At 40.3% G+C, this 11,109-nt stretch overlaps 1 protein-coding gene across 2 annotated transcripts; it reads right to left on the bottom strand.

Moving 5' to 3' along the window:
• Window positions 1-1,352: 1,352 nt before the first annotated feature.
• Window positions 1,353-4,075, bottom strand: LOC137598760 (paramyosin-like). 2 transcript variants are annotated; one of them, XM_068319217.1, is made up of 4 exons: window positions 3,999-4,075; window positions 2,697-3,026; window positions 2,185-2,592; window positions 1,353-2,043 (listed from the first exon to the last, which is right to left on the bottom strand). In XM_068319217.1, the coding sequence occupies exons 1-4, from the start codon at window positions 4,005-4,007 to the stop codon at window positions 1,963-1,965; spliced, it is 828 nt and encodes a 275-aa protein (XP_068175318.1). In that variant the 5' UTR covers window positions 4,008-4,075; the 3' UTR covers window positions 1,353-1,962. The 2 variants fall into 2 exon arrangements, with proteins under 2 accessions (XP_068175318.1, XP_068175325.1); XM_068319224.1 differs by having other exon boundaries at window positions 2,185-2,574.
• Between the last annotated feature and the right edge of the window lie 7,034 nt (window positions 4,076-11,109).

The following is an 11,109-nucleotide window of genomic DNA, read 5'->3' as shown; positions in this document are numbered from 1 at the left end:
TATGCTGATGTAAAATAGCGAGATGCTATTGGCTTATTCCTGGTATTCTTGCCATTTAATCAGTATTTCCTCTTCCAGTTCTGTTTTGGTGGAATAGAATTAGTTCTCTTGTTGATAAAACTCTTACATTACTCCTTATTTTGTAAAGTGGAGCAGTTTTATATTTTAAAGCTGATGAAGAAGTTTACAGAGATTGGAGGCTGAGTTCACAACTGCGCTTGCGAGATGTTTGTCCAAAACTGTAGCCTAATGAGAGCGGAGTTCTCCCACAGTGCAGATGTGATCACTGATGTGATCACTACATCCTGCTTCAAAGCGGTGATGTATTGTAATCGTCAGTGTTTCTGTGTTTGTCAGTTCGTCTGACCACCAAGTATCTTCACAACCGTTGCAGATAGAAAGATGAAACAAAAAGCACATTACTTGGACGGCAAAGGGGATGAAAATGGGATGACCTTGATCTTCAGAAAACTAGGTCAAGGTCAAATTTCAACTTTTATAAGCTCAGGAACTGGATAAGATAGAATCACGAGGGAGAAGGCCAGTGTAAGACCATGGATCAAAGATAGTGCTTTGACCTACCTTGAAAGGTCATACAGTAGCTATGCACTTGTCAGGTACTACTTTCAGGGTACCCTGACCTACTCTTCATGAGATGTGGCAGTCTCTGACTGCCTTGGTTCTTGATTGTGTTTGTAAGACATTCAACAACCAACAACAAATGCCTTACTATTGAGATAATTCATGGTATCCAAACCCAAATAGATACTAGTAATGAATAATTCCATGACATTTACCCGTAGCTCTGGAGTGCATGTGAGAAAACACAAACACACACGTACAGTATTCCAATCTGGCACATGGCCAGTCACTGAATTTTGTATCTGATTCAGGACCAACCGCGACAGTGAACCAGATTTCATCTGAGGAACATATTTTTGTGTTCATACAACTCATTATTCTAATGGTTTAGCTCCGTCAAGCCCATTAACTGATGATGTCATACACAGCCCTGTACTTAAATTTCAGCTGATTGTGGTGTTATTGAATGAATACTATGTGGGCAGGTTGTCTTTAACGGCGTGTTTCTGCGCTGCATCACAACAGAGATACCAAAGGCATAATTTCTACTTCTATATTCATGTATGTCTAGTTTGGCCCTCTGGGCAGCTCACATCATTTTCCAAGGCCAAACTATCCTCAAGGTCGGCTGTTTGCTGAATTGCAAAAATCTTATTGCAGATGCTGTTACTAAGCCCCACTCCTTACTTCCTGTTGCTAGATCACAGGTTGTGGACATTCATTTTACAACCATAGAATTTTCAAATGGGATTCATTTATTTCAAGTTTACAAGAAAACAATATTTATCATGTGGAGCCAATCCTACGTTTTCCAGACATGGTTCAGTTAATCCTGGATAAGGTTGTACCGTTTAAATACCAGCTGCTAATTTCAGCTTAAACAACATCTCCAAACCCTTGAATCCAGGATCGACATCACAATACAAACTGGTGCAATGTCAGTACAGGTATACCTCGGCTCATGTCGTTAAACAACTTACAATTAACTAGTCTCCAGGCTAAACTAAAAATAATTATTCCAGTCATGTACTGTATATTCACGAATGCATTTTCAATAAGTTACTGATAAGTTTGCAGTAGTTCTAGTTCTACAACCTAAACACAGTTTAATCCACTTCTGACACATTTACTTGTGCTTCATCTCGGAAGGGCTGAATAATTTCCTCAAACCCACAGTGTTGTCATACATAGTATGGATATATCCCACAAATGAATCAAAAAATATCTCAGAAACTGCTCCAGTATCTGTTTAATTATTAAATAAGTATTTACAAATTTTAAATGTCTACAATTCGAGAACAAAACAGTGGGGTCAAGAAAACAGACACAGGGGTTTTGGGTGGAGGCACAGGCATTGGGGATCGTTTACGCTGGGCTGACTCAAGAGGAATCAGCAGTCTTCTTTTTGAAGTGAAACATGTGGCTCCAGAATCTGTTGTCTTTCTTGTCTTTGACGACCTCCTTAAAAGAAGAAGACATCATATTTATTCAAACTTCCAGACATCTTGCTACCGATCCAGGATGCTCACCGAACACCTTATTGGCCATAGCCAGACTTAGACATGTAGACAAAGAGTTGAAGTTTGACCTGTGGCCACTCACTCGTGTTGGGATATCCTCCTCCTGCATCTCCAGTAGCTCCTCTTTCTCTGCTGGCACACCCAGATGATTGCCACTCCTTTTGTGAAGGTGTTCCAGGTTCTCGTTTGCTTCCTCTAGCTGGTGAGCTTTCCTTTCCCAGCTGGCACAGACCTCAGACATCCTCTGTAGGTCAGAGGTGATCTTCTGCAGGCTCTTGTCCTTCTCTGAGAGTTGCTTCTTCAGGATCTTCTCTTGCTCAGAGAAGTCCTGCTGGAGTCTTTCCATCATCTCTGCCATTTCCTTCTTAAAACTCCTGTGTTTCTCAGAGAGTTCTTGCTGGTGAAGGGCATCTCTCTGAGCCAGATGCTCCTGCAGAACATCAAACCGAACCCAGGACTCTTGTGGAGGTCTCTGTGTGTCATACAGATACTTTACACAAAAAGAACCCAAACAAAAACCTTAAAGTTCACGCTTCACCCATGAAATATGTAAAAAAAATTTAAAAAAATCAAATATTACTAGGGGAATCTCACCTGTGGACAGTTACCCTGGACTTGCTGGAGCTTCTCATGATTGAGAAGTTTGCTTTCAGTCATTTGCTCTGGTCTCAAATTCAGTGCCTCCAGCTGAAGTGCCTTCCTTTCCCAGGTTGCACATAACTTGGACATGTCTTTCCTTCTGGACAGTTCTTTCTTCAAATCCACGTTCTCCTCGATGAGATCATAAAGACTGCGCAGCAGAGAGATAATATTTTGATCTCTACGTGTGATGTCAGCTTTTGCCTCTCTGAGATCATCATGGAGCTGCTTGCTCTGCATAGCTGAGAGCTGACCTTGAAGAAAAGTGTGTTCTTCACCCTGTGCCTGAAGAAAGATCAAATTACAGGAAAAGATGCATAAGGAAAACCTTTGAAACTTTGTTCCATCATAAGCTGCTGCAACTGTCTCCCTCTGATTCTCCATCTCTCTGTAACTGGATCAGCTGTCCTGTTTACTGTAGGGACATATATCTACAGTATGTAAACTAACTGCTTTAATTGCCAATTTAAAAGTCCTAAAGCTACCTAGCTATTTATATTTACAAGGAACGTTATTAACCGGTTCGGGAACTAAATTTCTTGTTCAAAGCGGTTCAGGAACATCAGTTAATGGGTGGAAGGAAAAACAGGAAACGTTATAATACTGTTTCTGTTCAGAACGACCCGACTGACAAAAAAAAATTCTGGTTCAAAGCCCTGCTTATGACTAACTGTGGAACATTTCTATGAAAGATGGCTTAAAATATCTGCATTCTTTGAGTTTAAATCTTTTTTCACTGAACTCTGAGACAGTTGCTGGGTGTCAACCAGAACCCATGTCTGCTGTTGGATGGAGGTTTCCCGGTAGCAGGTAAACTTTGTGACTCCCTCAGACAGGTGCATGTTGGCTTAGTGGGTGCAAATGTGATATCAGATTCCCAACATGAAATCGATAAAGTACTGTATGTCAAAATCTACTTCAGCCTGAGGCTGTGTTTGTGACCTCTTGGCTTCTGGAGACGTATAGATTACTCGTCATATGGAAGGTGGGTGGAGGACATGTGCATCCCCCCCAGGGCAGACCCCACCCCACCTGACGCCAGGTGCTTCACCGACCTGGGATACGGAATGCTTCATTCATACATAACATACCACCAGTGGTTAGCAGTAGCATTAAAGGGTAGTTTTAGTTAGCTGTCTCATGTTACAACACTTTAGAAAACTTCGTCACAACATATAAACCAAGCAGATCAGTCACCGAAAAAAACCAACCCTGCGGTAATATAAGTAAATAATACCTGTGTGCTTCTGAACCCACCTGAGACATATCGGAGAACTCAGAACACGCAGCATTGTTTTCTAACTGCAGTACTAACAACTTGTAGCAGTGACTTCTTCTGCCGTAAAACTGCGCAGCGCCAAATACTCTCTGGGTGTATACTGCCACCTGCTGGCCATAGACGACAACGCCCTAGAGGACACAGGTGGGATTTTCTTTTGATTATTCATTAATTCATTCATTTTCTAAAGTGCTTCATCCGCTTGCGCAGGTTGTTTCCTTGATTAATGAAAATGAAAATGAATGAATTAAATAATTAATGAAAATTAATATTTAGAGAAATATTAAGTTAAACACTGGTGGGGGCTGGGATGGCTATAAAACAATTACTACTATATATCCAGGGCACCACATAGTAAACAGTGTATTAATATCATTCCTGATTTCTGATTGGGTGGGCAGCCCCCAACATCTGCTTCAAAGTCACAGACTCATTCTTATTACAAAGGCAGATACAAAGAACTCAATATGGTAAAGACCTCTTCAGGCCAATGTTCAGACTGTTATTTCACACTAGTTAAAAAGATCTGCCCTGCAGACAATATATTCCTGTTTCCCAAGGCAATGAGTGGGTCAGCTGACTATTGAACCCCATTATGTCTGGTCATCATATGGGACAACAGAGGCCTCTTCCTAAAGTGCTGTGTTTCTGTCCATATTACAACTTAATGAGCAAAAGACAAAGCAAATAAACTTTAACTACTGTTACATGTCATGGACACACACCATTAGTGATAGTAAAGCTTTAGCACCACACCAGCAAGCAACTGAAGTGACATTTACATTTAACATTACTCTCTAATGTGCTGCAGCAGAGCAGCTAAGCAGTGGTCACATTTAAACCCAACATTAACAGATGCAATTTTCTCTGGTGGCTCATTGAGTTAAGCTGCAGAACACGACATATGGTCACGTTTGTAAGCTTGATGACAGAGACTTCAGCAACAATGTCAATGTCTCACAATTCTCTCTGATCCAGCATCATTTATTCATTTATTTATTCATTTGACACTGACAATGACATTGACTCAGTGTCATTTTCTGCTATGGATAAAAAATTCAAAAATAAAGAGTCATTACGAAGCCTAAAGATTTTTTTTTTAAATGCATTATTCCATTTTGTTTTCTGAAATTGCCTTGAAACATCACCCTGTGTTGATGGGTGAAATAGTCATTGGGATTGCCTGGTGGGCTGCTAATAAACAGTATTATAATAAAACAAAAAATACTAACACAAAACTAAAACTAATTTCTGATTGCTATCCCATAGGAACTGAACAAAATGGAGGAAACATGGAAATAACCCCGAGCCTTGTCAAGCTTTGAAAATCATGGATAAACATCTAACAAAATACAATGGTGGAGCTGAGAAGTAAAACACTGTGAGTGATTGTACCAACAACCTAGTGATATTTAAATCATAGATGGCTTGTCATCACATCCATGTTTATGTAAGCTCGTCTATTGTTCAGAAACTAGGAGGACACAAATCCTTAACTCCTAAACTACTTTTTAAAAACAAATTTATTAGCTCATTTACCCATGTATTGCATTTATGTAACATTACATATAATGCAGATACAAGAAAGATCTCCTAAAAATATGGTTTGTCTGAACTGACAAACCTTATTGTTGATCCTGCCATTGTAGTCCAAGTGACCCAAGTGTGTGTGTGTGTGTGTGTGTGTGTGTGTGTGTGTGTGTGTGTGTGTGTGTGTGTGTGTGTGTGTGTGTGTGTGTGTGTGTGTGTGGACTGGCTAGATCCTGAACCACAGTGCATCTCAAATTTGCTTTAGTTTTGAGAACTGCATTGGAGTTTAGTCACAGGTAGAGATAGAAACAGTTTAATAACTGGAGCTTCATCAGGGACACTTGGTAATGTGAAGTGGGGCTATAGGAATAGAAAATGTGCCAGATATTGAACTGAGCCTCACTTGATTTGTTTTATGGTGGGGACTAATTTGCATTTAAATTACTGCATTTCAGGAAAATGTGCACATAAATCATATTTGTATTGATCAATGAGGGCACTTACTTATTTATAATCTCATTTTTGGATTTTAACAAAAGCTTTTATGGTAAAATACCGACCTGTATGTCATTGATCGTGCAGCTGTGTAAATACTGACACTGTGTTGCTCCTAAGAATTCAATTTTACCCTCACATTAACACATCAAACTGAGAAAAGACTCATACAGAATATAGCAAAAACAAATTCTGGCTATCAAATTTTTAAAAAATATCTGATTAATAGTATTTTATTGATCCAAACTAAATACAGTCAATGTAATTCTGAGTTTGAACAATGACGCTTCTTTTACAAAAGACGTGGTTGTTGATGGATATAAAAGGCACTCATCTGGAGAAGACTTTCACCGCCTCACTGGGATGGCTGGGTATGAGCCAGTACCCTAAATATCACCCTGCTAACAGAGCATGGATTATGTTCAGCTCCCCTGAAGCACTTCTTTCACCCTGGAAAATACGTTGCCACTTATGTGCGTATGACTGACGGTAAAGCCTGAAATGTGATCTGAAAGGCAATTTAAGTCACATTTCAATCCTCCTCCAAATGTGATTTGCTTCTGATTTGCAAGAACAAAAAACCCCCCAAAAAAACAAAAAAAACAGCTCTGGATATGACGAAAAAAAATTGACTTGAAGTTATTTGAGTGCCATCCTATTTACCTGTAGGCCATACTATAACCAGTTCTTCTTTGAATTTCCTGCTACCCTCTCCTTATGAGTCTTTGTCTGCATTGGAGTCCTCCTCCCATTGTTGGAGTTCACTGGATATGACACATGAATGATTTACAGAGCATATTCTGTGACGTAGCAGACAAAAATGCTTTTTAATCTTGATTCAGTTTCAATCAATTCCTGAAAACCTCAACATAAAAGCCTCACTAATGCAGTATTTAACAGATCCCAAAGCTATTATATGGTATTGTATGGAACAAGTGCTCATTATGCTCACCCTCCATAGATGTGACCACCTGCAATACTATAAGACATGCAGCAATGACTGAATAAAATCCATCATTTGTTGCCTGAGTTTTCAGCCTGTATGTACAGTATTTTTGTTCTTTATTGAACAGATATCTTCTTTAGCTTCTTTAGCATGCAGGGTTTTAAGCATGTCTCTGTAGCTGACAGTGATTAAAGAAAGATGCCTTCATACTATTTAGTTTTCTTACAGATTTTCCTTCATTGTGTCATAAAACAGGATCCAGCTACTGTTCACTCCTCTAATATCAAACAACAAAATTGTGTGTGGGCTCAATTACAAGCAAGGCTGTATCCAGTATCCAGACAGCAGTGGCTTTTTTTTTTTTAAAAAGGCATTTTCTTGGTAAAGTAGTGATTTATGATGTTTGCAAAGGCAAGAGGCATGCTATTTTATTAATGCACTATTGTTGAGGTTTCTATAGAATGGGTGAATGTTTTAGGTCCAAAATGTGTTTTTCTAATGTCCTATGACATTAAAGATTGTAGAAGACAAACAGAGAACAGGAACCAATGCAGTCACAGACTGCAACATCCCGCGACACCCCTGAATTCAAAATTTTACCCTGACCTACTTGCATAGGTCAAAGATCAAAGCTAGTGCTCTGACCTACTTTCAAAGATCAAAGCACTAGCTCTGATCTCTGGTCTTACACTGGCCTTCAAACTCGTCTTTCTGTTTTATCCGGTTCCTGAGTGTACAAAATTTTGAATTTGACCTTGACCTAGTTTTCTCAAGGTCAAAGTCATTGTTTCATTTTCATCCCCTTTTCCGCCAGAGTAATGTCCTTTTTGTTTCATCTTTATCTGCAACTGTTGCAAAGATATTTGGTGGACAAACTAGCAAACGGACGAACGGACAAACACATGAACACTGACAATCACAATACATCACCGCTTTGAAGCGGAATGGGAAAATCAAGACCTCTCCATCTTTTTGACACCTGCATTACACAGCAACTTTACCAGGTGAAATTCTTATTCTCCTTCTAGATCAGGTATATTCCGAAACAGCCATTTATTTTATTTTGTGTTCTATGTAATATCTTTATTTCATATTTCATTGCAGCTTTTTCACTGATTTGTGCATCATCTGTTTCCTCTGTAAGGCACCCTGAATGACCTTACTTTTGAAAGGCGGTGTATAAATAAAAATGCCTTGCTTTGTTTAATTATCCTTGAATAGTAGGGCACTAAATGGTTTCTCCACTCAACAGCTTACTCACATGCGTCCCTTCTGGAGCACTATTTAAAAGGTCTGCCAAACCTGTAAAGTATTTTGCAGAGTTAATAAATACAGTAGTTTCAAGCAGCACCATTTAAAAAATAGCTTGAAAAGGATTAATCATAAAAAGGCAAATAAAGCAGAAATCAACAAATTGATCACAAAGGAATAAAACTGAACATGCAAACAGCTAAACATGACAAAATTTGAACAGGATGCAATGCAAAAAGCCTCTTAAATCACAAATACAACCCTATAACTGATATGCGGTTCCAGATGAGTGGTGAGAGGCTGAAGTTGGTCTAATTTATTTTGTTTGCCCTGCAGCAGCTTCTTTCATCAGAGCAGAGAAAGTTACAAGAGTTTCGGCAAAATTTAACACAGGAAAGGATAAGCGTTGCAAAGGCTATAAAAAAAACCTGGGATCCTACTTGTCACCGGCTCGAACAAACAACCATTCTTACTGGAGTCAAAATGTTTTGGAAATGCATTCTAATGTTTAACTTAAAAGAAAAGCAAAACTAATTCACATTCAGTTCAGCATTTGTTTTATTGTTTCATGACTAACTGATCACTGCTCTTTCATAGCATTACACATACTGTATATGGAAAATATGAAAAAAAATGACTTGGTTTCCATTCTATAATTGTCTGAAGTATGAACAAGACTGAAAAACACCTTGACACTGTTATTTGTACTGCATAAAGCCCATGCTATAAATTCTATTATAAACACCTACTAATGATGAAGCACTTCTCTTTATTGGAATGAAACAACATGAAAACTGTCTTAACTGTGAGTCTGTCGCTTACTGTTTTGTTTTGTTTTTTGTTTTTTTTGGTGAAGGGTGATGGACATGAAACACAAACAAATAGCATCCTGTTTCAAAGGAAAATACTGGCAGAGCGAACTGCTCTAACAAGTACTAATTCAGAACCTGCAGACTTGAGCAAGAGACAAATGAGTGTTGAGGTGGAAATAATTGCAGACTTGTCAGCTAGATTTAACCACAGAGTTCAGGCTCCTGGAGTCCCACTAAGATAATTCTCAGAGGTTCTGTCTGGTGCACAGCTATTGTTAGTCAAATGTGTCACTATCTATTTTTCTGAAAAATCAAGACTAAGATGCAATAAATTGTTTGTTTAATATCAAATGTAAATTCAACCAGTTTAACTATTTTAAGAGAGCCCACTCAGCCTACCAAATGGTGGGGCATGTAGAACAGAACAGCCTTCAAATGAAGTACTGTAAATGGCAGCCACTCATGAGCAAGACATACTGTAAATTACAGCCAAGTCTGCAGTGGAGTTTGAAAGTGTTCTACTTTTTTAGAAACTGTGTGAATAAAAGTTGTTTTGTAAGTACCGGTAATAGTTTTTATTGCGGGCTGGACAGAGTAATAGAGGAGTGAACAAAAGCCCCAGGGTGAACACAGAGGGATAAAAGAATAGAGCAAAAAACCTCACAGCCTGGAGAGTGTAGCAACGCAGTGTGTGTGTGTGTGTGTGTGTGTGTGTGTGTGTGTGTGTGTGTATGTGTGTGTGTGTGTGTGTGTGTGTGTGTGTGTGTGTGTGTGTGTGTGTAGTGGCGAACAGCTGTTTCGTCAGCTGATGCGCGGGCGCGTAACCACAGCGGCATTGCAGCGTGCACAATCAGCCAAACCTCAGTTGTAAATATTGTATTGTCATTATAGAGTGCTCGGCAGAGCACGTTCGCACCCGTGTTCGTCTTGGTAGTCCCGGATAAAGTTTGTGTGTAATTCGGTATAGTTCGGTCATTTAGTTTGCTCATTTAAAGTAGTTTACGTATAGTTGTGTATAATTGCAGCAATGAGCGCTCCCAGACAGTCTTAGGAGCCATCCAATGTGAAAGCTACGGCTACCAAACATTTTTTGCAAACAGATTTGGGGAGATCCAAAGCAGTACAGATGTCCAAGACTGGTGGTGGATTCCTGGGCCCCTCAATATCGCAGACATTATCAAGAGGGGCGAGCCCCAAGGAACTGGACGAAGGTACAGAGTGGCAGGAGGGTCCTAAGTTCCTCTGTCTCCCAGAGTGAGTGGCCAGTGACGTTGCTGTCGAAGCTAGAGACAATCTCATACGCATCCAGAAAAAGACATTCGTTGCTGCCCTGACCAGACCTGGAATAAAGACAGAGCCCAAGCCTGAACTAATCTCAAGCCCCGCCGTGCACAGGTCTCCCGCTAGGGCTGCATTCAGAAGCCTGATGGATATCCAGCGATTGAGCAGCCTAACCAGACTGGAAAAGTCACTCGCACTGGTCTGGAGGGCAGCAAAGAAGTTTCTTCATGGTATAGCCAGGGAAAGACCAAATTGGGAGGCAGTTCCGTTTGATGGTACACTCACCGTGGCAGAGAGAGAAGACGCCTTCCTAGACCTCTGTCTGGCGGCACAAGTAGGTGCTACTTTTCCCAGCATCACAATACAACTATACACAACAGCTGGTTGTGTACAGGGACAAAGCAAGCGGGCTATTGGTATGCAGAGGCAGAATCCATCACTTCAAAGTGGACGGCTTGGTTGTTCCACTGATTCCCTTTGACACTTGGATGGGGACTCTGCTTGCACACCACACACACACTTGAGTCACCAAGAAGGACATGAGGGAGTTGCCGGGACTCTACTCAAGGCAGAAGGCTGGCCCAGAAAGTCGTTAACCAGTGAGTCCACTGCAGAAAGCCCAGAGCTCAAGTATGTCAACAGGTGATGGGTGACCTGCCAGTGGAAAGATCAAGATCTGCTGTGCCATTCCAGTTCATATCAGTTGACTTGTTTGGACCTTACTTGGTGAAGGACGATGTAAAGAGAAGAGTGTCCATGAAGGTCTGGGGGGTC

The sequence above is a fragment of the Antennarius striatus genome, chromosome 1, assembly GCF_040054535.1.
Source record: "Antennarius striatus isolate MH-2024 chromosome 1, ASM4005453v1, whole genome shotgun sequence".
NCBI lineage: Eukaryota > Metazoa > Chordata > Actinopteri > Lophiiformes > Antennariidae > Antennarius > Antennarius striatus.
This window is presented reverse-complemented; position numbering and strand designations above follow the sequence as displayed.